Source organism: Camelus ferus, chromosome 33, assembly GCF_009834535.1.
Source record: "Camelus ferus isolate YT-003-E chromosome 33, BCGSAC_Cfer_1.0, whole genome shotgun sequence".
In the NCBI taxonomy this organism is placed as follows: domain Eukaryota; kingdom Metazoa; phylum Chordata; class Mammalia; order Artiodactyla; family Camelidae; genus Camelus; species Camelus ferus.
The window spans coordinates 20,123,347-20,151,088 of NC_045728.1; the positions used below are offsets into that span (position 1 = coordinate 20,123,347).

At 40.9% G+C, this 27,742-nt stretch overlaps 2 protein-coding genes and 1 non-coding gene across 7 annotated transcripts; 1 reads left to right on the forward strand and 2 right to left on the reverse strand.

Annotated features, from left to right (window-relative positions):
- On the reverse strand, positions 1 to 18,670 carry LOC116661108 (von Willebrand factor A domain-containing protein 5A-like). 4 transcript variants are annotated; one of them, XM_032472357.1, is made up of 12 exons: positions 18,584 to 18,670; positions 15,871 to 16,060; positions 15,549 to 15,751; positions 15,036 to 15,258; positions 14,740 to 14,915; positions 14,343 to 14,457; positions 14,195 to 14,251; positions 10,661 to 10,830; positions 10,333 to 10,421; positions 9,992 to 10,136; positions 9,473 to 9,552; positions 1 to 1,150 (listed from the first exon to the last, which is right to left on the reverse strand). In XM_032472357.1, exons 2-12 carry the CDS (start codon positions 15,911 to 15,913, stop codon positions 1,036 to 1,038), a joined length of 1,416 nt encoding a protein of 471 aa, XP_032328248.1. In that variant the 5' UTR covers positions 15,914 to 16,060; positions 18,584 to 18,670; the 3' UTR covers positions 1 to 1,035. The 4 variants fall into 4 exon arrangements, with proteins under 4 accessions (XP_032328248.1, XP_032328251.1, XP_032328252.1 ...); XM_032472359.1 differs by lacking the exon at positions 1 to 1,150 and adding an exon at positions 6,885 to 7,440; XM_032472360.1 differs by lacking the exon at positions 14,195 to 14,251.
- Positions 5,471 to 5,578, reverse strand: LOC116661226. Its single transcript, XR_004317044.1, has one exon. It is a non-coding gene; the product is annotated as a U6 spliceosomal RNA (small nuclear RNA).
- On the forward strand, positions 16,850 to 27,742 carry LOC116661109 (olfactory receptor 148-like). 2 transcript variants are annotated; one of them, XM_032472362.1, is made up of 3 exons: positions 16,850 to 17,005; positions 24,917 to 25,052; positions 26,739 to 27,742. In XM_032472362.1, exons 2-3 carry the CDS (start codon positions 25,040 to 25,042, stop codon positions 27,686 to 27,688), a joined length of 963 nt encoding a protein of 320 aa, XP_032328253.1. In that variant the 5' UTR covers positions 16,850 to 17,005; positions 24,917 to 25,039; the 3' UTR covers positions 27,689 to 27,742. The 2 variants fall into 2 exon arrangements, with proteins under 2 accessions (XP_032328253.1, XP_032328254.1); XM_032472363.1 differs by lacking the exon at positions 16,850 to 17,005 and having other exon boundaries at positions 24,796 to 25,052.

The window sequence follows — 27,742 nt, forward strand, 5'->3', positions numbered from 1 at the left end:
ATCTTTTAGCTTTTGTTTATCTGTGAAGCTTTTGATTTCTCCATCAAATCTGAACAAGAGCCTTGCTGGATAGAGTATTCTTGCTTGTAAGTTTTTCCCTTTTATCACTTTAAATATAACTTGACACTCCTTCTATCCTATAGAGTTTCTGCTGAAAAAACAGCTGGTAACCGTATGGAAGTTACCTTGTATGTTATTTGTTGCTTTTCTCTTGCTGATTTTAGTATTTTATCCTTATCCTTAATTTTTGTCAGTTTGATTACTGTTTACCTCGGTGTGTTCCTCTTTGGGTTGATCCTGTGTGGAACTCTGCTTCCTGGACTCGGGTGAGAGTTTCCTTTCCCAAGTTGGGCAAGTTTTTGGTTATTATCTGTCCGAACTTTTTCTCAGGTCCCTTCTCTCTCTCTTCTCTTTCTGGGACCCTTATAATGCGAATATTAGTGTGTTTCATGTTGTCCCAGAGTTCTCTTAAACTATCCTCATTCCTTTTCAATCTTTTTTTCTTTTTTCTGTTCTGCAGTAGTTATTTCCACTAATCTACTATCTCACTGATCCATTCTTCTGCCTCATTTAGTCTATTCTTGGTTCCTTCTAGTGTGTTATTCATTTCAGTGATTTTATTTTCACCTCTGTTTGGGTATTCTTTATATTTCCCAACTCTTTGCTAAAGTCTTCACTTTGTGCATCTATCCTCCTCTTGAGTTCTCTGAACATCTTGGCCATCATTACTTTAAACTCTTTCTCAGATAGATTGCCTATCCCCTCATCACTTATTTCTTCTGGGATTTTATCTTGTGCCTTGGCCTGGGAGATACTCCTCTGTCACTTCATATTGTTTATCTTTCTACTTGTATTTTTAGGTGGGTTAGTTACGTTTCTCAGCCTTGGAGAGGTGGCCTTCTGTGGGAGGGGTTCTATGCGTCCCAGCAGTACACTCCTCTCTTGTCACCCAAGGGCCAGGGTCCAGCTGGTCCCAGTGTAGAATCTGGCCTGTGTTTGTGGATTCCTTCCACAGGCTTTGGGATTGTCATTTTCTTATTTCTGGTATCTGCCCACTGCTGGGTGAAGCTTGGTCCTGGGCCTCTGATGGGTAGGGCCATAAATACAGCCATATTTAAAATCCGATTTGTGGTAGAGAGTAGAGTTGATTCTATCAGAATACAAGAAAGCATGAAATAAATATATGTTCATAGTTGACTTTCATCTACCATATTTACTTAAACATCTCCTTTTTGGAACAAATATTCTATCTCTTACACGAATGGTAACAGAATACAGTCATGTGGAATATTGCTAAGGTAACTTACTAGCAACATCTTAAGGACTGAACTTCTGGGAATGTTTATAACAGCAAGTAAAAAGTAGTGAAGAGTGGGCTTGCCTGCATTTTTGGGCTGAGAACTTCTCTAGAAGAGTACCACTAGGATCCACAGTTTTAAAAATTTACTTTATATACATACACAAACCAGTACTTTCTCATTGAAAAAAATCTAGTGGCTATTTCCTTAACCAAAAGACGAAATTTAGCATTTCTGTCTTGATGGGATAAAATGGCTTCCTTTACTTCAAATGTGGTGCATTGAGAAGCTCACAGCATCACTTATGTAATAGTCCAGCTAAAAAGGTTTGACCTCAATTTGCTCATCATGGAACAATCTAAATTGCATGATACACTGTAAAACAAATGGTCAACACTCTTCAAAAATGTCAGTGACATAAAAGACACAGGAGCTAGTGAACTGATTAGATGGGCGAAAACTAAAGAAATACAACAACTAAATACAATGGGTGCTTCCTGATTAGTTCCTGTATTTAAAACAAAAATAAAAGAAAGGAAACAACTATAAGGAATGGTTGGCAAAATTTGTTTGGAACAACTGGCAAAATTTGAATGGGGACTGTATCTTAGATAATAGTTTTTTATCAACGTTAAATTTTCTGAGTGTAATCATTGCATTGTGTTGTGTAGGCGAATGCTTTTGTTCTTTGGAGATGCATGTTGAAGTGTTTAGGGATGAAGTGTCAAAGAATGAAGTAGCTCTCAAATGATTTAAGGGGGAAAATCACGCAGGAGAGCTTGCTGAAGCACAGGAGGGCACGTGCATGTGCAAATGAAGCAAAATATCAAAACTAGTGAATCCAGAGGAAAAGGAAATGTATTCGATGTATTGTTCTTGTGACTTTTTTGAATGTGTGAAATTTTTCATGATAAATAATTTGGAAAATGTATGTACAAATCAAAGAAAATTTGACAGGATAAACGGTGTAAAGCAGTGAGTCCCATTGTTTTCAGTCACATCAGACAGTTCCCATTTTCATAATAAATATTTTAATGCCATTTTTAATATCAGAATGAACTCCATAGAAAATGTATAACCTACTTACACACAGAAATTTAGAAGATTGATAGAATGCCCTGCTGTAACACAGAAGAGAAGAAAAGATCATGTTTTTATGGATTAATTCTTGGGAACAACTACACCTGTTAGAATAATGTCCCCACAGATTTCCAGAATTTCCCCCAGGGGGTGGTTCTGCCCCTCTTGTGAGCAACTGGGGGTTAACTATTTGCTCATGTAGCAGGGGTATTGCCCTGAGACATCACTGAGATTAGAGCATGAATGTGCATGTTTGCTGAGTGGGTGGGAAGGCCCATGAGACATCAATCTGTATGCATTAATTTTCCTGAAGTTTTTGAGTTTTAGGCTATATTGGGAAGGAGAATTAATGGGTGCCTGAGTTACAAATGAATGATGGATAGCACTATAGGATGTGTCTTTTCCTACTTGATTCCCATAGATTTTTGTTGAAGCTCCTTGGGGAAATAAGATCTTGGGCAAAAATGAAGAAGCTGTTCTTTCTTTGGTTTCTGAGGGAGATGTAGGCACCAGTGCGTATTTATATATTGATACGTTGACAACGATGCTGAATGCAATTTATTTTGTCTTCCTTAGTTTGTTAGCAAGTTTTCCCCATGCTCCTGGATGAAAGGGGCAGGCTCATAGCTTTCCTGATTAATATTAGCATATATTACCTAATAGTAGGTAACTCTAGGTTGCCCTGATTCCACAGTTGAAAATGTTCAGTCCAGTTTATTAGAAAGCCTTCATTCCAGGTGCAGGTCTCCTCTTCGCCAGCCGGGTCCTGCGGTGGGTGGACCCCGCCCACTCTGGAAGAGGGTGGGGTTGACTTCACTTCTTCTTGATCTTTTTTCCTCCTCCTTCACTAGCTACTCTTACTACTGACTCCTCCAAGATGGAGTTGGAGCTTGGAGTGGGAAAGGGGAAAGGGGGCTGGAGACTTTCATTGAATAAGGCTTCAGGTGACCCCCGGTAACCTCTGGGTCTGGCAGAAATAGAAAACTGACTGTCCTATGGCTTCATTGGTGGCAGTTGGGAGGGTCTCCTGCTGGGCCATGCTGCCCGTAATGTGTGGGATGAATTCTCTTCCTTGGTTGCCACTAATCTCTCAGCCCTAGTATTCTGGCAGGGTCCAGGTTGGCTCTCTCTACCACTGGGGCCCATGTTCGGTCCGCGGAAAACATTCACCAGTGCTTTGCCTCATAAAACAGGACTGCCGGGTGAGCCAGCCCAGCTGCCTCGGCTGTCACCATGCGGCACCCAGCTGGTCACACTGTAATGAATGAGCACCCCTTAGATTTCTCAGGCAGGGGTCAGACTCTAGTGTACTGTTTCTTCTAACCCTCAGAAGATAAGGCGAAGGGTGTAGCTCAAGTGGTAGAGCGCATGCTCTGCACCCATTCAACCCCCAGTACCTCCTCCAAGCAGAAATCCATGAAGAAACCTAATCACCTCCCCCTCATAAAAAACAAACAGTATAAACTTCAGAAGATACCTGCTGGGCTGCATGAGTTGTCCCACTGAAACTGCTCTCTGCAGCCTGGAGCTGCCCCTTCCCTTTGGGGAATCGGTGGCTCTCACGGCACTCAGTTGCTCCTTCCTGTTTTCACATATCCTCTCGGACCCTTCACTGCCTCGATGCTTTCATACCCTTGATGTAACTTTACAGGGGTCCAACTTCTTCTCAAAGTCTGCTCCTCATTCTGACACATCCCTTTGGAATTTTACGCCTATCTTATGGTGGCGCCTCAGCGGAAACTCCCGGTGTAACAAGCAGATTTTTCTTAGGTTCCCAGGGAACAGTGCAGTGGGCAAGGAGGCTAGCAGTAGTGGGGTCAAATTTAAATTTGACTTCAAATTCTACCACTAAGTTTGTGATCCTGGACAAGTTACTTTTTTGCAAAATGAAAGTAACATTTTAACATAGGGTAGTTGTAGCAGGGTTTCCCGCCACCATTACAACGTAAGAGCATTCTGAATTTACCTGTATTATTTATCTTTACCTACTTTCACACCTACCTGTACATACTTTCATATGTCTTTCTGTTACTAATTAGCACCCTTTCTTTTCAGCTTAAAGAAGTCCCTTTAACATTTCGTATAAGGCCAGTCTAGAAGTGATGAATGCTTTCAGATTTCGCTGATCTGGAGAACTCTTCATCTCCCCTTCTGTTCTGAAGGGCAGCTTTTCTGGGTAAAGTGTTCTTGGTTGTCATTTGCTTTTCTTTCTGCACTTTGAATATATTATGCTACTCCCTTCTGACCCGCAAAGGTTTTGCTGGAAAAACTGCTAAAAAGTCTTACGGGACTTTCCTTGTGGGTAACACGTTTTTCTCTTGCTGCTTTTAAGATTCTCTCCTTGCCTTTAACTTTGGACAGTTTTGCTACAATGTGTCTCTGTGTTGGTCTGCTTAGATTTCTGTGTTTTGGATTACTCCAGGCTTCCTGGATTTGGATTTCTATTTCTTTTACCCATGTTAGGGAAGTTTTCAGACATCAGGTCTTCAAATAAGCTTTTGCCTCTCTCTGTCTCTTCTCCTTCTGGGACTCCTGTAATGGGAACACTGCTCTGCTTGACAGGTGCGCCATAGGTCCTCTGAGCTATCTTCACTCTTTTTTGTTCCTTTTTCTTTCTTTATCCTCTGATTGGATAAACGTCACTGCCCTGTCTTTGAGCTTACTTATCCCTTCTTCCACTTGATGTAGTCTGCTGTTGAATCCCTCTGTGGAATGTTTTAAACTTAAAATATATATTTTATTATTAAGGTCTAGCACCCAGACAAAAGTGAGATCTTATGTTTTGAGTAAGAAACTGTATTTCTCTTTTTTTTTTTCTAATCTAATCAGGTGCTTTAGACTTTGGGTGTAAACAGGTAGTAAAAAAGTTACTCAAAAGTTCGTTGTTCATGGAATCATGAATATTTAGAATCAAGGTCAGTGATGCTTTCATTGTACCAGATGAACTGCTCTCCAGTCCAGAGTATCATATATATTTCAACTGTATACCAGGAAGTTTCATTTTTTCAGCAGCAAAAGAGGAAATAGTTATTCATTTTAGGTTTTTAATTTCTCTTTAGTCTTAACAATTCTTCTTTTCCCAAACAGAAAAATGCAATCTGGGCTGCTTCTTGAATTTGCATGTCATCCTTTGTGCAGGGGGCGCTCTAATCTTCTCTGCCTTGTTCCCATTTCAGTATATGTGCTGCTGAAGCCAGCACATTTTTGAAATTTTTCAGTTTAGTTATTGTGTTTTTCAGCTCTGTGATTCTATTCGGTATTCTCTTATATTTTCTGTCTCTTTGTTAAAAGTCTCACTTTGTCCTCCTGACCTCAGTGAACATCTTTATGAGCATTGTTTTGAACTCTGTATCAGGTAAATCACTTACTTCCATTTCACTAAGGTCTGATTCTGGAGTTTTATCTTGTTTTGTTTGTTTGTTTGTTGTTGTTGTTTGGAGCACACTCGTCTCTTTCTTCATTTGTTTGGCACTCTGTATTGGTTTCTGTGCGTTTAGGTAAGCACCCACCTCTCCCATTCTTGGCAGAGTGATCTTGTGGAGGAGATGAGCCTTACCGGTCAGCCTGGTCCAAGCTCTTGCTTGTCTCTCAAACCTCTGTGATTGTCCATGCTGCCTTCTTTGTTCTTCGTGGCTCCCAGTAGTTGAGGACATGCCAGGATCTGTCCATGTCTCAAAGGGAGGATCTCTGTCAGGGCCTGGGGACTGGAAGCTGGACCCTTAGGCAGCAGCTCTTAAAGTATACAAACATGCCTCTCTCAGGGAAGGACTGAGAGATGAGTGTTGCCATCCGTCCGCTCTTTCTGCACTGAGCCCTGGGGTATAGCTGGTTGAGAACTGATTCTTTGGTCATTACAGCCCTGTGGGACCCCTGAACTCAAGCCCTGCTGGCCACCATAGCCAGGTGATCGAGTGGTATGCCCTTTGGGCTGCAGCTGCAAAAGCCAGGGTGCCAGGCGTGCACAGGCTTCTTCCAGCGGGACATAGAGAGCCAGGCAGAGAAAATGGAGGTGGCACCTGCCCGCTTCTGTGGGTTTGGGGAAGGATGGCTGTCAGCTCCTAAGTACATGCTGAATTAGAAGCCTGACCCTCAGGGCAGCAGCTTCTGACGTATGCAAATAGGATTTTTTCAGGGAAAGACTGATGGGGGGGGCATGTCTTTTTTTTTCATGATTTATTCTTAAACTTTTTTTTAATTTTATACAATTTTGGGAGGTTACTTTTCATTTACAGTTGTTACAGAATATTGGCTCTATTCCCCGTGTTGTATAGCACACCCTGTAGCCTGTCTCACACCCAGTAGTTTGTACCCCCCCACTCCTGTACTATCCCTCCACCCCACACTGGCAGTTTCTAGTTTGTTCTCTGTGTCTGTGGTCTGCTTCTTATATGTTGTATTCACTCGTTTGTTGTATTTTTCAGATTCCGCCTGTAAGTGAGTTCATGCAGTATTTACCTTTCTCCGGCTGACTGCTTTCACTTAGTGTAGTGGGCAGGCATTTCTGTCTGTCCCTCTGAGCTGAGTCCTTGTGAGCCTGTTAAGAATATTTTTTTTTTTTTTTTTTTTTTTTTTTGCTGTTGTTGGCTATAATCTGGTGGGTCTCTTGGATGTGTTGACTGAAATAAAATCACACAGCCTAAGAGAGTTATGTTTTACTCAGTGGACATTTCTGAGGACTCCAGCCCCTTGGAGCCCAGGATGACAGCCCCCCAGATGGCCCTGAGGGGCTGCTCCCAAGAGGTAGGGGAGAAGCCAGGATATGTAGGAGTTTTACAACCAAGACCAGGTAGTTGGAACATTAAAGATTACTGTTAAGGAAAACTAGGCATCTCAAGTTAAAGAATTGAGCGCTTTTCTGTGTATGGGAGGGAGCAAACATCTGGGCTCAGGGAAATCATTCCTTTGAGAAGCGCTTGGCTCTCTGGGGCCGATAAAGGATATCTACAAAAAACTTTATAGCAAGCAATCACACTTATTGATGTAATGTTGAACATGTTCCCTCTGCAATCCAAGATAGTAATGCCAGCTGTGACCGCTTCTATTCAGGTTTGTACTAGCGGTCCTTTCAAGGGCAATACAAAAAGGAAGAAAAGTAAAAATTAGTGAAGCAAATGTGGTAAAAGGTTAATAACTGGTGGACCTGGGTGAAAGGTATATGAGTATCTATTGTTCTATTCTTGCAACTTCTCTATAGGTTCAATTTTTTTTTAATAAAATATTAGAAACATATATTTAGAAAAATCAAGAAAGACCTAAATAAATGGAATGAAATACCATGTAAATACATTGGAATACTCAATATAGTAAATACTAAGTTCTCCCAAAACTGACCTATAAAGTTAATGATCAGTATATCAACCAGCTCCTTTTTTTGGTAAAAACTGTCAAGTTAATTTTAAAATACAAAGAGTCAAGAATAACTAAGACAACCTTGAAAAATAGCAAAGTTGAGGACTTACTCTATTGAAAATCAAGATTTCAGAATGTTGCATTAATTTACATGCTGGAACCCTGGTACACGTCTAGATAAATAGACCAATGGAATGGAACAGGGGATGCAGAAATAATCCATACATACATAGAAGCTTATTTGTGACAAAAATGGCTCTGCACATCAGTGAGGAAAAGACAGACTTTTCAATAAAAAATACAAGGTCAGTGTGATACTCACATTAAAAAAAAAAAAAATGAAACCTGGCCCCTACCATACATAATGACAAAAATAAATTCCAGGTGAAATGTAGATCTAACTATAAAAGAAAATATAACAAAACTTCTGGAAAATAACAAAGGAAAATAGCTTCACGACCTTGAGCAGGGAAAACTTTTTTAACAGGACACACAAAAACACTAACTATAAAGGAAAAGACTGAAAAAGCAAACTATATTAAAATTAAGAACAACTGTTAATCAAAGGATACTATGCTGAGGGTGAAAAGGAAAGCTGTAGAATGGGAAAATATATTTCTAGAACATATCAACAAAGTGCTTGTACCTAAACTGTAGCATGGACTACAAATCCATAAAAAAGGAAAATCTAATAGAAAAAAATAGGAAAGCCTTGAAGATACATCACAAAAAAAACAGCATATAAGTGGTCAGTAAATATGAAAAGGTGCTCAACTTCATTAGTCATTGAAAAAATGTAAATTAAAAGTGAAATGAGCTACTGCTACATGCCCACAAAATTAGTTAAAATTTGAAATGACAATGCCAAATTTTGGATAGGAAATGAGGCGATTGGAACTCTCAAGCAATGCTGATGTGAATTTAAATTAGTATAGTAAACTGGAAAAGTACTTGCCATTCCCAAGCAATTCCACAATTATGTCAATATTTGTGTGTGTGTGTGTATGTATATTATGCATATACACTCATTTATATGAATATAAATATGTATACATGAATATATATGTACATACAAAAAAGTATGTACAGAAAATGCATGTACAAGAATGTTCATAGAAGCATATTTTTAACAACTAAACCGAAGTCCATCAGCAGTAGAATCAGTAAGTGAAATGGTATAATCATCCCATGGAATACTATACACCAATGAAAATTATGGTTTCAAGTAAAATATGTATGAATCTCAACATACAGCCGAGGGAGAGAAGCAAAATACACAGAAACAGAAATGTGCTGTATCACTCATTTACTTTCATTCAAAAATAAGCAAAAATAACCCTTTGTAAGTCAGGAAGGCTATTTCCTTTAGAGGGGAAAAAGTGGTTAGTGATTAAAAGTGGGATGTGATGGAAAAGAGTAGTGATAGAGGTACTAGAAACATTCTAGGTCTTCAATTGTGTGATGATTATACACGTGTGTTCACTTTGATAATGTATCCAGCTGTATACTTATAGTTGTATGGTTTTCTGTATGTCTTACTTTGATAAAAATGTTTATAAGCAGAGAAAAAAAAAAGTCTTACTGTTCAATTTTTGTTTCCATTGTGGTTTAGAGAGAAAAGAGGGCAATGATTTTGTTGTATGGTTGATGTTACTTAGAAAATTACTTTTTTCTTTTAGTAGAGAAAAATAAATAGAAAAATATTGTCAGTTGGTAATAAAACTAAGATCACATCCTCTTCATACCTGTGCTTTTGACCATTGCTCTCAACTTCTTTAATTACCCTAAACGTGTTGGAAACTTCTCCGTCTGTGAACACAAATAGCTGGAGAAGGAAAGAAGACGTTCATCAAGTCTCTGTGAAGGTTATTTAAAGATACCAGAATTTGGCCTTGAAAAACCCAGTTTTTTCATTCCAGAGACCCTGATGCCTCTTCACACAGGAAATTTCTAATATTCCATAGTCACCTGCACCATGTTCTCACATGGTCTGTTCACAGCCCTGGAAATAGTCAGCATCCCCCACTAGTTTCATCCAAGGCATCTGTGGCACTCCACAAAAGCAATTCCATGGTTCACAGTCCATAACATAGAGCTAAGGAAAAGGAATCCTATTAAATGCCCCTTGTCTTAGTCTCTTTATTATGTAAGACTAAATTACATACCGTATTTCAACAATCCTGCCATGAAGCCCAGAGCTAGCGATTCTTGAACAGAGACTCCACCCTCTCTGTCCCCTCTGTTGGCTCTGTTCCAATTCTCACCTGTAGGGGGTGGCCTGGGATGGACGGTCCCCCATAAATGGCCTGGAGTGGCGCCAGCATTTCCGTACCCCCTAGGTCAGCCCGCATAAGCTTAACTCTCCTCAGTGCCTCCTCCATGGTACGCTGATCGTACTTCACGCTCTTCCTGAGAAAAATAAACACGCCTAGTGACATGATAGCTCGACACTGCCCAGGACTAAGTCCCTGAATCGTGAGGTCAGGTAAACCACCTTACCCGACACGTCCAATGCCAAGGTCAATTCCCCAGTAACCCCTTTAACAATCTAGTCCTCTCTTTAAGGTGTCTTTTTGGATTCTCTATGGCTTTTCTAGAAACTTACGGAAAGAATGCCTCATAAGAAGATCCAAATCCATAGATGTTGAAATAACAGCCAATAGGCAAACTCTTCAGAATCAAAATGAGTGTTTCCTGCAGGAAGAAAATTGAGACAGTTGAGAAAGGATCCTTTCAGACACACAGACCCAGCCAACCTAACTCTTGAGAAGTGGCTTTTACCCCCTTTGATGCCTCTGGGCCCTTATATTCCAAGGCTAGCCTCACAGTGGCCACGTTAGCTGTAGCTCAGATGAGGGATGGACCCTAATTTCATCCCTGAGATTCACTCCCACTTGAGCAAGTGACCAGAAAAAGAAAGACACTAGTTTTACCTTGGCTGCCTCGATGCGTGGCTGAGATTTATTTTGGTTACTCATGGGGCTTTGCATACTTCCTGAACAGTCCATGAGGAAGACAAATTCTCCACAGGCAGCTGATGGCTGAGCTTCTGGGATATTTGGGTAGAAACTCACCATTGCAACTGGGTCTCCCAACAAACTATCTACTCAGAAAGGATAAGGATGCTGTAAGACAAAAGGGAACTCAAGAATCCTAAAGACCTGAAGAATCAAATGTGATGAGTTACAGAAGGAGCTGAGAAAACACAAATCTGCAACAGTCTGATCTTTATACTGTATCTGCTGGCAAAGGGTTTGAGGTGAGTTACACACACATAAAAGGTATAGAAGCAGAACAGATTTGAAAGAGAAGAAAGAGGGCAGAGGTTACAACACACAAGCAGTAATTAAAATACTGTACCTAATCTCCTAGCAGCTGGGAGTGAAATACATTAAGTTACAATGTCTCAGCATTTGCCAGAAGAATGAAGCTATTTTATTTGCACAGACACCTTCTCTGCAAATCAAATAAATGGGAAATGTATTGCATGGGTCCTTAAGTCTTCATTTCAGCTTTGAAAAACTGAGGCTCATGTGGACGATTCTCACGTTGACAGTTTACAAGAGCTGAGAGTGTAAGTGTCATACGTGGCACCGAATGTCCCTCTGCTTTGGGTATGAAGCGCTCACTGATGTTCTCCAGAAAAAAGAAAGAGAAGCACTAAAATACGTGCCGGACTCTAATACTAGCATCGTCCAAATTATAATATGGAGGAGACCGTGGAGCCTAGCCGATGCCACCAACTTGCTAAAGCCACGGCTGTGATTCTGTTTTGAGGAGTGACTGAAAACAGATGCAAGAGAAGAAATGAGACTGACTGGGTTATATCAACTCTAGTTTACAGCTTGGAGGATATAAGAGGACAGAGAATTAAATTCCAGTGTCCTGTTTTTATAAAGCAATTCCAGGATTATAGGTCTAAACTGTTAGCAGCTCTGGAATTCAGAAGGATTCTAGGACCTGGCTCAGTTCAATCTCTTGACTGTGGAATACCTCAATAACCAAACTGGTTTCCAAATAAAATGGGTGTGGCTCAGCAAATATTTGATAGAACATGGATTAAAAAATAACCCTTACATAATCCAGACCTCTGGATATATAATGGAAGAGAAGCTTTTTTTTTTTTTTTTTAAATGGACAAGGTCAGTTCCTTTCCATTCTGAGAGACAGGTGGTTGTAGTAGGGCCGACACTGTACTGGGAAGTGAGAAAGGCTGCCGTGACAATAAAATGAGTTAATATTTATAAACCGTTCAAACAACGCCAGTAAACAGAAAACACTATATATGTATTGTCTACTGTAATTCTTTTGGCATGGCTCAAATTATTTCCACCTCAGCTTCCCCTTTTTTAAACAAGGCATTTTGAACCCTAACTCCTCTGCTTGCTAGCCTGTTTCCTCATCTGTGGAATCAAGGTAGTAATATCTACCTTAAGGGTATTTTAAGGATTAAATGATATAATACCCTTAAGGAGCTCGGTCTAAGGCTCAACTCAGCTTAAGCTCTTAATAATAATCTCATAAATTAATAAATTCTTTATGTACTTATTTTTATTAAACATGTTCTTAATAAGGAAAGTACATTCTAATTTTTTAAAAATATCCTGTGTATTTCTGTCACTTAGTGTTATGCTCCATTCGGCAGAACTCTAAATGACTTCAGTGAGCCGGGCAGGCGGTTGTCCTTTGCTACTTTGGATAGATGGACAAAGCAAGTCATCTTGACCAAATACATGATCTAGAAAGCAAGATTTAAGCGGCCCTGCTGGAAGGGATTCACAAGACTCATAAAGGCTGCCCCTGATCTCCCCCTATGGCCTGCAGAGCTGGGAGCAGATGAGGAATTCTGCCCAGGGGCCAGGGGAGTATCTTGGAAAGAAAGGGCTTGACATCTCAGTCCTTACTGTTTGAGGTCCAGCATTATAAAACTTTCTCTGGTGGATTAAAATAATCCTAACTAAAGACCAGGTCACTGTCGTGGGAGAAGGTCAAGGACACTCAAGGGAGAACTCCCCAAAAGGAAAGGACAAAATCAGGTAACCAGTGTACAAACAGAGCAGAGGGCTTCCTGGAAGAGGAGCTGTTGCAAACCTGGTTAAAGCTGGGAGCTCCTCGAATAGCTTTGGCACCAGCAGCTTCTCCTGAGGAAAAATGGTTGAACAAGTGAGGGCAAACTAAGGAGTCCCAATTCATGAGCTCGAGCGTGCAGCTACCTTGTCAGTGAGAAAGAAGGATGGCCTAGAAGACCAACTACAGGGAACTGTCACAGCAGTTGTAGATATACAAGAGCCTAACCCAAGCCATAGGACTTTGCTCATGACGGTCTCCGAGGATGCTTCCATTCCACCAACGTGGAAAACTGGAAGCAGCAGTATTCCTCCAGCCATGCGTCACGGTCCCTGCAATGCAGAGGCCTGGCAGCCCAGGAAGACCCCAAGAGAACAGCAGACTGACAGGGGTTACACCCGTTATAATTACAAGGAACAGTACGCATATATTAAGGAAAATTTAGAAACAAGAAACTAAAGAAATTAATAAACTAAACGTTAAGAAACTAAACACAGCCTTAGAAATTAAGAAACAAACACAAGATGAAAAAGCTCTGGAGGTGGATGGTGATGGTGGTTGCCCAACAAGGTGAAATGTACTTAAAGTAGTGAAATTACATACATAAAATTAGTTATAATGGTAAAGTTGAAGTTATATAAATTTTACTGCAATAAAACAGAATTCCAGGTGAGATTACATGAAGACGCATGAATCAATCAGCAGAAGTTATTCATTAGATTTAAAAAGTTAAAAAAGTAAATTTAGTTGTCATCTAATCACGTTTACTACTTGCATACTTCCTGTTTTTTTTGTTTTTAATGTTTTTCCCAATGCATAGGTTATTTCCTAGTAATAATCTATTTACATAACTCACTTTTAACATTCTTTGGAAGCCTTTTTTCCATAATATTTCAACCTATCAATGTACATTGTTTAAGTAGCCACATAATGACATGTCAAATACATCTAGCATAGTGAATTTAGCCGCAGTAAGACATTTTGATTGTTTACTAGTGCATTTTTAACTTATACTTAGATTTATTTTCCTATGTAAGATTCCTGAAATTAGAATTACCAAAATAAACATGTATTTTGATACATATGGCCACATTTCCTCTCAAAAGACTGATGCCAAATTATTTTGCTTCAAGCAATCTCTGAGTTCCAAATTCACCACACCTTTTAAAGCATGAGGCATCATCAGATTTGGAAATCTTTCATAACTTGAAAAGTGAAAATGTCACATCATTATTTTAATTTTATTTTTATTTTTATTTGTATTTATAGAGACTGATCATTGTCACAGTTGTTTGTAAATTAGCTGTGTTTCCTCTTGTGAATTATTTGTTCATGTCCTTTGTTCAGTTACCTGCTGATCCACTTAAATTGCCTACAAAACATAACCAGATGATACTCACTGAACTTAACCATTTTTGCACATCGCAGTGTAAGCCATGTCAATGTCCTACCCACTGCTGGATAGAAGGAAAGAAAACTGAGGGTAATTTGAAGATAATTCCAAAAAAATTACCCCTTAGGAGGTAACACAAAGGAGAAAGAAAATACCTGGCTTTGTTTCGGGTTCCCCCATCTCCACGGCTATGCTGGGGGCATGCACCTCACTATAATAAATCAGGAGTTCCACGTCTCGATCAAACTTGTGTCCATCAGCCAAGGAAACCTGAGTTGGGAGCAGACAGAGGAGCCATGCTAGAACTGTCACTGCTTATGAGGCTGAGGTCATAGCCGAGGGCTCCAGGCTGCTGCCACAAGGGAGCATGACCAGGAGCAGGGGCAAGAAAGGAGAGAAGGCTCTGGAGATTAAAGAGGGTTAAGGAAGGAGCACAGTGTGATTCCCTCTGGGTTAAGAAGAAGAAGGAACATTTAGGAAGAATTCAGTGAAGACCAAGGTCAGGATCTAAAGAAAAGGGGTACCGGCAACGATAATGCTCTCCTGAACTACCTGAGCAGAAGTCTTATTATCCCCCAGGTACTCAACAGGACTCAAGGAGCAATTGGACTGAGTCCTCTCGATGCCGTGCTGGGAACTGACAGTGGCAACCATGCTGATTGTGCAGGGCAGGTCCTCCAGAGGGACCACAGGAGTCTTCATTGTAAGGCAGCTGTCCTCAGGGCATCCTACAAAACGTTCCCTTAGTTCTGTTTCCCCTTCCCACATGTTTTAGCACCCTACAACCTTGCAAGGGCTTCCGCAATTCTATCTCCCACCAATAGTATTCAAAAGAAGAGGATATTAACCGGAGAGTTGGTAGCGAGGATTCAGGATCGCTGGGAGCACGTAGCGCAGAGCCCCATCTGCTTCCAGGGGCAGCTCCTGCACGTACTTGAGGGTGAGCGCCACCTTCGACCCAGGGCGGAGGTTCCCCACGTTGCAACAGAAGACATCCCTGGAGCAGTCGTCCTCCTCTAGTAGGAAGGCTTGGTGGCCCTGGCTGATGGCGTTCTCATAGTTGGCATGTGCCTAAGGAGAACAGGGAGGGCAAGGCGGCGTGGCTGACGAAGATGCAATTGGTACAGAAAACAAAGACTGGTGGGGAGGGACCATGATTGGTCTTGCCAAGTTCACAGCTCTACTTCAAGCGCCTCTGACTGACTTTCCCTCCAAATGATTTTAGGAAAATGGCAGTTAGAGGGGGAGTGAATGAAAGCATTCGGTATCAGCACTTTTGTGACGTTGCATTTGCTGGAGACCCTGATGAGTATGCGTCAGGGAGAGAAGAAGGAAGGAGATGAAGTACTTATCCCTAGTACCTCCGTCTTGTCCTGTAATTCCGCTTTAATTATACTCCCATCCACCATGGCCTCGAAGCTATAGACAGCTGAGTCTTCATCCATGGGAAACACAAAGAAGGCCTCCAGAGGAACTTTCTCCTCATTCTCATAGTTTAAGGTTGCAGACACGCCAGCCACAAACTCACAAATGGACAAGGTCACAGAGATGCTCTTCAGTGGTACTGGGGATAGACCAGAGTTCAGGAGTTCAACAAACGTTAATAGAACACCTCCTGCAGGCTGGGCATTGTGCTCAGTGCCAAAGACGCAGTGGCAGGTAGGAGTCACAAATCAGGCTTACCTGGCTCCTCCTGGCGGGTTAGCAGGCCACAGGGGCACACCATGGTGACGCAGGGTTAATGTGGAAAAGACACGGTGAACAGAGAGACAGGTTGGGAATTATCCACTCAAGTACCAGGACCTTACGTGCTGCTCTCTGGCATAAGAATATATTCCGAGGCTTAATGATGGAGCTAGGAAGCTAGAAAACGCTGGAAAGGAGGAGAAAAAGATGTTACTAGTAAGGCTCCTTCTACACGCCACACCCAGGCGGGAAAGCTGTAGATTCCCTAAGTACCCACGAAACAGGAAATCTCTGAAATGCCCTGAGGCTGGTTCAAATTCTGCCTCCACTTTCTCATTTATTTACTACACCGCTCCTTAGGAATACTGAATAAATATAATTAGCTTAGCCCCTCTTTCTAAAATGAAAACCGTAATACCTAAACATCATATATGCATATGTGAATACACGTGAAGTCCTCGGAAGAGCGCCTGGCCTATCAGAAACACGTCATCAATGCTGACGGACATTAGTGTTGTTACTGTTGTCACTGTTGTCACTGTTGTCAGATACACCTCTGCCATTACTTTGTATCATGCTGTTCAGACAGCTGCCAGAGGAGGCTGCCTAACCCTGCAACGTGGATCACTGACCTTGTGACTTTTCTTTGGGGCTCATAATTGAGGACACTGTTGGTTTTCCCTGTCCAAAATATTCTAATACATATATATATATTAAAAATACACACAGCATGTCCTCTATTTTAAATCAGGCCACTCTAAACATATCTTCCAAATTGTATTACAATGTAGACAACCATTTCATGTGACATGTTAACAAAGACGTGAGTTCATGTACATAAACCGTGATTCACAGTGTGATTCCTTTATCCACAAAATCAACAGGTTGAGCTGGTCCTGGTTGTTGGCTTTCACACCACCGGGGAGCTGCCCTCTGGAACTTCCGAACCGAAGCACTTGTGAGCCTGCCTCTCCCTACTCTGGCAAAAGGTGACCAGAGCTGCAGTCTTCAGCATCAAGGGGAATTTTCACTGAAAATAAACCTTAAAGGAGCTAAAACAGAATTTCCGGGAATGCAGAGAATGCTGAAGGAAAGTGAAACTAATGTGCTTCTCCAAAAATCTGAGAGACAGGTGAGTCACTGGGAACCCCAGCTTTCACTCAGGAACCCACAAGCCAGAAAAACAAGAGCTCTTGTGCAAGGCAGCTTTCCTTCGTAGATCAATCCTCTGGTCAAGGATTCTGAAGCTCCTGGCAGGGCTATTTCTCGGCCTTCTACGCTCACCCCAATCACACTGAAAGCATCACACCGTACCCCAGCCCAGAGCACAGTCCATGCTGCTAGTCTAACTGATGACAATCATGTTTCTTATATCCTGTGCCCCTCTGCCTCTGCCACAAATTGGCACCAATAAAATAAGTTCTTCCTTCTGCGTCTGTTTTTATTTTGAGCAATTGGGTAAAAACTGAATGTGCCAGAATGGCTCGCAATTTGACAGACAGAGAGGGCAGTCAGCTATGGGGGAGAGCTTTCCATGCAGACCCTTGGCTGGGGTAGGTTCCCTGGTAGAACAGGCTAGGGCTGGGAGAAGAAGGAATCTCCAACCCCAGGAGGGAGCAAAGCCGGGGAGTGCCATGGGGTACAATAGCTGAAGAAATTGTGTCAGGCACCCGAAGCCCCCAGGTTAGGCAGTGTTCCCCAAGGGTGGTGTTCAGGTGGGAAGAGAACAGCAGAGGGGCACCTCCTGCAAAGAAACAGCCTTATCTCCTGATGCTAACCCCAGAACAAATTCCTCACTGAGGGAAACTGGCTTTTCTCCACCCTCTCCCCCACTCCTCCCAGGACAAATGATGCTGGATGGGAGTTAGTTCCCTGCCCTTCAGGATGGAACTGCAGAAATGCACCCAGCAACAGGTAGGCAAAGGCTGGTCACAGGTCAAAGCCTTGAGTCGCAGGCAGCTGGGAGGGGAGAGTGGCACACTGAGCCGGGGCTGAGGTTAGGCGGCCCTCAGGAACCCTCAGGAATCCGGGAGCCTGGCCCCCACGCTCAGCCCCAGGGCGGGCAGCAGGGGACAGCTGGCCCAGGGTGGTGCAGCCGGCCACACCCTGCAGCCTGTTGCAGGGGTGAAGTGGAGAACCCGGAATCCGGAAGAGTGAGTTAAAAGTGGGGCTTAGATAGAAACAGAGAGTGAATTAATCTTTAAATGTTCAGTCCTAAGATTTTCAGCGCCTAATATTAACAGAAGGGACCAGAGTTGGTCTTCAATTTCTATGTAGAAGGGTTTAGGGGCTGCAGTCCGATTGGGGTGAGAAGGGGCAGTTGGGGGAGAAGGCTTGACGCTCCGTTTGCACAGCACGAAATTATATAAATTTGAGAAAACATCAATTGTTCAGATGAAAGAAAGAAAAAAAGAAAAATAAAAAAGAATGAAAGAGAAAAAAGGAAAGTAAAAGAGAAGCAGAGTAGGAAGAGAAGTCTTGAGATTATTCTGAAGTGGCTAACTCCCCCTCAGCTCCCCCTAAACTGCCAAACCTGCAGAAACCCGAGGGGGATCGCGCTCCAGGGACTGAATTCCCCACTCTTGGGCTTGCAGTTAAAACAAGACCCAAAAGATTTAAAGATGGGGAAAGGGAGTGAGAATAGGCAGGTCTTGGTCCTCCGGGGCCAGAGGTGTGATGCAGGCCCAGCGCAGGCAGCCGGCTCCCTTACCTTCTCCGGTCCCGCTCGCTCAGAGTCAGCGCTCAGAGTCTCGCAAGGGGGAAACAGCTGCAGACAACACTTCCAGGAAGACCCGCCCCCTCCTAGGGACCGGGTGATAATGTGGTGACTCCGTGACTAAGAGATCGACAGGAAATTCTTAATCAAATATTCTAACATTCTCTTTTCTCTGGAGGAAGGGAAAATTTTTCAACCCTGGAATGTTTGCTTTTTTCCTTTGCCTGGTCTCCACTAAGAATCAGAGGACAGGCAAAGGGAAGGGTTTGTTCTGTTTTGTTTAAGTAAAAACACTGTCACAGTAAAAACATCAACAACATTAAAAATATATATATTTCTGTAATAGACTTAATTACCGAGGCTTACTGTGTGCCAGGCCCTGAATTTTATCGGCTTCACATCATTGACTCCTCAGCTTTGATCTGAGTCGTTTGTCCCAAGATTACAGTCTCCCTACAGCATGTGGAGCCAGGGCTGTGCACACAGGGACCAAGCCCTCCAGCCATAGGTCACTTAGGGGTTGTTCACTGTGATTGTAAAATCAAGTTTTGGGGGTGAACACTGTAAGTAACTGAGAGGATTTGTGCTCGTTGTCTTGGCTGAAGGACACTAGAAGTGATCAGTTTCCTATGTCTTCTCTCTTTCAAAATGACCTACTAAACCTGAGGCTTAAAGAAAGAGAATGTGTGTTTGGTAAAGAGTATATGATATGCTTGATTTTGGTCTCTGCAGCAGATTTGTTGTGGCACACTTCCTCTCTCTGAGTTTGTTCTCTTCTCTCTAAAGCAGGGAGAACAACAAAGTTACCTTCCTGGTAATTAAAAGATGCAGTAAATCTTAACGGATGTGATATCCATGTACTGTAAAGCACCATATAAGCACACATTCTGTTTCAGCAGTGCTAGGTGCTAGGACCACGTTCCTTACCTGTACCCAGCTAACTGTGACAGGGACTGATGCTTTTCTCCCGGAAAAATTACCTGGTATTGTTTCTCTCTTGGGTGTAACTTCTTCCTTTTGGCTGAAGCATCTCGGCCACAGTGGGGAGAAGCTGGAAAAGTGGACAGAGTTCGTCACCAATCCAACTGGGATACAGTGGTTAGAACTAGAAGTCGGCCACAGACCAGCCATGGCCGCTTGGCTGGAAGGAACTGAATCAGGAAACGTACATATGATGCCTGCTGTTGGAAGGATAATTATATGAAAAGTCTCTGAACCTGGCACAATCTACATAATTAAACAGATCTTTATAGTTATTAAAATATGAATGCATTTATCTGTTCTTCATTTTTAAACACAATAAATGATTTCACTCTTTCCATGGAAACTAAGGAATCCAATGATCAAACTTCTGAAAAAGAAACACGTGATTCATTCTGTTAGTCAACCAATATTTGTTGGGCTTTGACTCAGTGTGTGGCATTATTCTAGATACTGGCATTACGGCAATTAAGAAGACACAAAAATCCTCACCCACCTGGAGCTTACATTGCAAGGGAGGAAATATTAATGCAAAAATAAGATAATATCTGGTGGTAAAAGTACTTACAGAGAACAAAATACGTCATGTAAGAGAGAATGAATAGAAGCTACTTTAGATTAGGTGTCTCCACCCAAAAATCTGTCCTTGGGACTTAATGTCGCTAAGTATTCTCTAATATCAATTCTCATCTTTAGCCCAAGGCTAGCCAAGTCCATGGCCATTCAGAGTAAAGACACTTCCCAGCCTCCCTTAGAGCTAAATGTGACCTTATGACTAAGTTCTAACCGTGGACACAAGACACAAGAAATGATGTGTGCATGCAATAACCACATCACATCCTTTTCCTTCTTCCTGCTCACCGGGGAGAAGAGGATGTAGATATGTTCCGAGCCATTGGACTCTGAGGATGAGGGCGATAACCCCTAAGAATGGTGGAAGCAGTAAGACTGAAGGATCCTAAGTCCCTGAGACTTTTATGATTTATCACAGTTATTTAGCTTCTGTGCCCCCCATATCCTACCTAATAAACCTGATTGTGATCAGTTAAAGGAGTAAGCTTTTAAGCACACTGTCTTCTTTTGAATATGAAAAGCATATGTGCATAAAATGGAAAGAGAGATCCGTGCATTGTGAGAGCATTATCCAACTCATTTCAGCACCCACCAGTGTAACACATGTGCCTTAGATTATGCCAGTGGATGTTGATCATAGCATGTTGCTTATTTTCATCCAGTTCTGAGAGTCTTTTCCTTTCCCGAAACGAGAGCTATTTGTGATACCACATAGAATGCTTAGCACTGGTTCAGAGCAGGCTTTCAATGAGCTGTTTTGTTCATCCTCTCATTTCCTGCTCTTCTGTCTTTATATTCTTTATCTATCATCTTTATCATCATTGGAGTTTTATTTAAGTCTCCTATTTGTTCTATCTCCTTTGATGTTTCCATAGCAAATCATTTAAGACCTCCTATCATTCTGATCATACCTTATGTAGTCTTAAAACTTGTATACTTTTAAGTAAATAAATGCCCAAACTGTATAACATTGTTAATTAAGAATAAATACATACACATGCCCACGGTTGTATATACTGTTAGGCCAGAGGACTGTGAACCTCTGTAGCTATTTTGAAACAGCTTTCAGAAAGATGAAATGAACAGCTGCTCAAAAAGGAACACAAGTCTTATACGTTTTATAATTACCTGAGCTACTTGTGATCACAAGTAGCATTAATAGGCATCATTTTTTGTAATTACTAGTAACTTGCAAACTTTGGAGAGATGACCTGAACACTGGGCCCAGCAGAAATGTATCATAGGTGGATGCATAGAAGATAGGATGGACTGAAAAAAATAAAATACACATCTGGCTACTATACACTTAGTTCTTGTTATAAACCAGTGGTAAGTGTTCTACATGGTAAGACAGCTCTCGTTACAGACAGGAATAATGGCTGTCGTCACAAAGCCGCTTAGTTGTCAGAAATTCCTTAGAGATGCTAATTATTGCTTAAGAGTAACAATTGTCATCAGCGACAAGCAAATATTCTTTGAGCAAGCCAGAAGCATAAAGAAGTGTGAAAGGAGATAGGCAGGATGAAGCTCAAGGGTCTAACTCTCTGAGGATCAGGGAAGGGCATATCTTGCTCTCCAGAGGGTCAAAAATTGGTGAGAAAACTAGGAATCAGCTTCTGATGTATTAGAATCAACTTGGCTTTACCTTAGAATTAAGCCTGTGAGAAGTGAAAAACAGGGTGGTCATGGAGGACCCACAAGCTCTTTGATTCTGAATTCCTTTAAAGATTATCTTGATTACTGTGTAATATTTTCTCATTCATAAATACTCTCAACATCCAGCATTTAATTGCTCCCTATAGTCAGGGTTCCTGCTCCCTAAGTCTCACGATACATCATGGATGGAGCTCCAGAGGGACTAGGAGATCATTTAAAATCCTACAAAGGTAGGAGATCTATTTACTCCTGCTAACTCTTGAGGAAATCACCCTAGATGATAGGGCAGCCATGATAAGATGCGTAGCATCCTCTCTCTGTATGATTCTGAATGAAAAAGACCACTGGGGTCTACAGTCAGAGAACCCAAGTCCAATTCCACAGCACCTAGGGAAGTGAGACCTTCGGGGTGAAGAGTCACAACTTTATAGAAGAAACTGAAGATAAAAGGTGGGGGAAAAAACATTTGTTTTCCTTAATTGAGCCAGGCATGACCCTTTCGACTATGTAAATGCTCAGAGCACCTTCCCATCTTCTTTAATTTTTACTTTTTACCTCGACTCTGGAGTCCTGGGTAGCAAGGATTGTTGGAAGAAATCACAATGAAGGGCTTCCCTCTCATTTTAGGCCATGAGTAGAGTCCTTTCCTCCATTCACTGTCAAACAGCGTGCAGAAATGCATTCATTTATTCGTTCTGTTGTTGTTCCTTAATCATTAATTTAGCATCTGACACCTTCCAAGCAGTATATCGTTGCTTAGGATTAAACAATTAACTGGTTATGTTCCCTGACATGGAAAAATATATTTCTATGGCATGGAGAAAACAATAATCTTTATGAAACAAAGACAGGTAAAAGACATTCTCCTGGTCCCTTCCAAATGATCTGAGGAGCGTATATATGTCTTCTTAAACTGCTCCCTTTTCTTCTCTTTTTCCTAAAATGTAGTATTTCTCAAAATAGCCCTATTTTATCATCACTTTACCCTGTCTCTCCTAATGACTTCATCAGGCTTAGGACATTGACTGTCATATTTATACAGGTTACTACTTCCCATGGGTCCCTCTATAGCAAGTATAATAATAATGAACTATTACATAGCATCTCACCATGTATCAAAATCTTTCATGAACATCGTGTTTAATCTTTACAGCAGTTCTGTGATGTAAGTATTATCCCAGTTAATCAAAAACAAACATTTATTGGGTACCGACTGTCTACCAAGCATGATTATAAGAATATCTCACATTTTCAAGGGGCAAAATTATAGTGGTACATGTCAAAGTAAAGATTGTAGGATACAAGTGAGGGACATAATATGAAGGAGGCTATTCATTAGTTTAGCAGGAACTTTCCTTACCCCTGTTGTCCTGCCTTAATTGTTAAATATAACCCCTATAGCTCTCAAAAGTGTCCTACTTAGAATGATAAACTTTAAAAGATTAGTAAAAATTGAGGCCATTGGTGCAGGGAGTGCTTTCTGCTTCTTTAAAGATGAGAAACTGAGGCTCAGGGATTATAAACCACTTGCCCAGAGTCACACCACCAAAAATCAGAACTCGACCTTGTGTTTTTAGAACTCTAATCCAAGTTCTTTTTTAATATGCCATGTTGTGTCTTTTTGAGACAAATGTTTTCATTTGAATTCAATCTTCTAGGAAAGTTGTGTCCACTTCTAACTGTGGAATCAACCCTAAATTACTATTTGAATTATCATTCTCGGGCTCCATGTGTGCTTTTGATGGCTACGAATCTGTCTGATTGTGAGTCGAGAAATGGTGAGGAGCTTGAATGTTTAAGATTTTTAAAAATAATATTTGTAGTTATAAAGACAGTTTTAAAAAACATGGTAAACAAATGGTGTTATTTTCATGAGATATTTCTCAGTTTTTCTTTGATTTCAGTTTTTATCTTAGAGAAAATAATGTTTATACTGATTTAGAACCAACAGAAATATGACTGTTTCACCTTGCATGTCACTGATATAATGTATTAGCATGATTCACATTCTGCTGTGTTTTGAATGGTTTAGAGGGGTGGGTGCTTGCATGCAGGGTATGGGGGCAAGGTACATACTTAAGCCATGGTTCCCATTCTTCTCCATCTCATGTATTATTTTTGCACCTCAACATTATTCAGAGTAGACCTCCAATGGGCACCCAGGGGTATTTTTTAAACATTTCTTTCAAACTGTGACTTATTTAGCATTAGCTATGTGCATGCATATATTAAATCAGTACATTACAGGAGTGTTTTCATTCTTGCCCAAAGGGGTAATTAACAGGTTCTGGAAACCTGCAATATGCCAGCCACTGTATTAGATGCCTCACATTACATTATCCCATTTAATCTATCCATTTAATCTACTCTTAAAACGTAATACCATTCCCTATTTTAGAGGTAAGTAAACTGAAACCTAGCAAAATCACAAAATTATTAAGCAAGAGCCTAGATTCAAAAACCAATCTGCCTAGATCAAAAATCTTATCTCTCCTTACCACCATTGCCTCCTCTCAGTTATTCTATTAGCCCTCTCTGTTCATTGAACCTACCAGAAATTGTTCATAAGCCTGCGAGGATGGCTATGTAAAAAGATGGCTAATCCAGACCATGGCGGCCACCCGGTGGCCATGCATTCTTTCTTCCATAACTTCAGCCCAAGTGCAAACTGACTTCAGGTCCAGACGACCCCTCACTGGAAACAGACAAAAGTAGTATGGAAAAGTGAAGAATACTAGCTTTCCTCCAACAAGAAACCCAGAAGGACCCAAAGCCTCAAAGAATCCAATACAATAAACAGCATCTCTATAGATCTGATACCATAAAACAATAATGATGAAGTAAATAAATTGCATTAATATATCTTGTGATGATGCTATCCTAGTTCTACATATCATATAAACTAAATGCATGGTCTAAATCTAGAACCTATGATTGTGTGAATAATTTTTGTACTATTTCAGATATTCTTACACTAATTCATTTTTCACGTTTTTCTTTTTGTTGCAGAATTTTCCAGTAATCATGACTGTCTCCTTTTCCTTCTCTTGAGGGAGCTCCATTATCCTTCCTTAACTCTGTACCTCCACCTATCATTTATATATTTTTTTCCTCCAGCAAGAGGAAATTACCAGTTTCCAGCAGTTATGAAGAAGTTCAAGGCTCATCCATCCTGTCTTTCCCAGTTCAGGAATTAGATACCATACATTTAGAAGAATCTCTAACTTCCTTTTATTAGGCATGGATTCTCAAGGTAAAAGCAGACTCACTACAATCATTAATTTAAAAAAAAAAGGCTGATAGTAGTCTAAAGACAAAAGGAATCATTTCAGAGCATTCTAAAGTTCTATTGAAAAAACACATTTATTGGGTTCTAGTGTTTCCTAAGTCATAGAGGTACAGTGCGGAACAAGAATAAACAAGGTATCTTCATAGAACTTACAGTCAAAGCATATCCATAAATTAATCTCCAACTTTTTATTTCACTTGTCTAACAAATAGTTAAATGCCAGCTATTCACAGGCACTGTGATAAATATTTCAGATAATGACAAATTACAGTCTTTACTCTCAGAGACCTGTAGTCTAGTAGAACCTGAACTCAAGGTCATCAGAATTTCTTTTATATACATGGATAGTATTAACCTATCTTACTACTTTCATTTTTTTAGAAGACAAAATTATCAATCAGTAACTGTTAATTATAAGAGAAAATCATAGAAAATGACCAGGGATTGTAATTAGAAGCCCAGACAATTAAAATTAGACAATTTTTTTTACACTTTTGCTCTCTCAAAATCAAATCATACCAGTAAAAACTTCAGTGAAAGCAGCATCTCTTCTTGGCTGATTCACAAAATCAAGCACTGTAGCAGACAGCTGACCACAGCACACCCTACCAGCTGTTTCACACTGTACATTGTTTTTCCTTTAAAATAAAACTGATAGTCAAAATCTTAGAAGCAGAACGCAGAATGGTGGTTGACAGGGGCAGGGATGGGGGAAAATGGGAAATTGCCAATTAACAGGTATAAGGTTTCACTAACTCAAGATGAATGAAGTCTAGAGATCTGCTGTACAACATTGTGTCTGTAGTTAATATCATTTGGTACGATTAAAAATCTGGTAAGAGGGTAGATCTCATGTTATATTTTTATCAAAATAATTTTTAATCAGAAAAATACACAAAACATTTGCAAAATTTAAAGATATTCATTGGATTCAAAATTTTCCATTGTTAGCAAATACCAGATATCTGTATCTACATCATTATATATTGACTTTCCTAAAACCTACCATCTACATAATGTGACTTAGCTGGTAGACTCCAAACAATCTAAAACCTCATGATAATAACCAGGCTTGCTACCAGTAGTTTTTCCTCAGCTAAATGAATATTGTCAAATAAGAAAACGCTAAAAAAAAAAAAAAAAAAGAATATATCCAATTATAATGATATCAATAAAACCCAAATCTTAATGATCAATGCGTTGTATCACTATGCTTTACTCTCAAATTGATGCTTGATAGATATAGAAGGTATTCGATCACGTGTTTGAATGACTTAGAGGTGATCTGAAAACGAATCAGGAAGATCAGGCTTCCGGGGCACTTACTGTTGTGCAGTGGTTGCAGACATTAGTCAAACTATGTTCATTTACTCAGTATTGAGATATTTGTTCTCTTATCCCATCCAGTATTTCACCATGTTAAAGCTTCATTTTTCTTTATGGCCATATGAGTGGAGAAATATGATCCCTCGAGATATGAAGGCATAGATTTGCTTTACTGGCCCCTGAATGTCCTTGGCAGAATTTCTAACTCTTAATTTCGACATCATCTGTATGTTTAAACAAAGATTAGTGATGACGAATATTGGTACTGCGTCTGTCACAAATCAGCCTCCACATTCGTGTTTTTCTGTCTTTTGTCTCTCCCAGACCGTCCCTCCAGGAACATGAGCAGCCACACACAGCTGAATGAGTTCATGCTACTGGGAATACCTCAGACAGAGGGACTGAAGACTATGCTCTCTGCCATCTTCTCATTCACTTACCTCTTCACCCTGCTTGGCAACTTACTCATCCTTACAGCAATTGTTCCCTCCTCTACCCTTCACACCCCCATGTATTTCTTCTTGGGACTCCTGTCTATTTTTGACATGTTGTTCCCATCTGTGACCTGTCCCAAGATGCTACTCTATCTCTCTGGCCAGAGCAAAGCCATTTCTTATAAGGGATGTGCTTTACAGCTCTTCTTCTATCATTTCCTGGGTTCTGCCGAAGGCTGCCTCTACTCCGTGATGGCTTACGATCGCTTTGTTGCCATCTGTCACCCGCTGAGGTATCTGCTCATCATGAGACCTGGACCCTGTGTTGGTTTGGTCATGGCAGCTTGGACAGTGGGTTGTCTTCATGCCACCATCCTGACTTCCTTTACCTTTCAGTTACCCTATTGTGGCCCCAATCGGGTGGACTACTTCTTCTGTGACATTCCCGCTGTCTTACCCCTGGCTTGTGCTGACAGCTCCCTGGCCCAGAGAGTGGGTTCCACTAATGTCAGCTTTCTGGTTTTGATGTTTCGGTTCAGTGTTTGTGTCTCCTACACACGCACTGGGATTGCCATTTTGAGAATCCGCTCCGCAGAGGGCAGGCAGAAACCTTTCTCTACCTGCAGTGCCCACCTCACTGCAATCCTCTGTGCCTATGGACCTGCAGTCATTGTCTACCTGCAGCCCACACCCAACCCCTTGCTTGGTGCCACGGTGCAAATATTAAATAATATTGTCTCACCCATGCTGAACTCGTTAATCTATTCCTTAAGGAACAGAGAAGTGAAAAGCTCCTTAAAAAGGGTTTTCCACAATGTAGTATTGACTGCTCTGGAATAAATTCTGGGTTTTGTAATGTCTTTTAGAAATGCGTTGTCTTTTAACATCATTCTC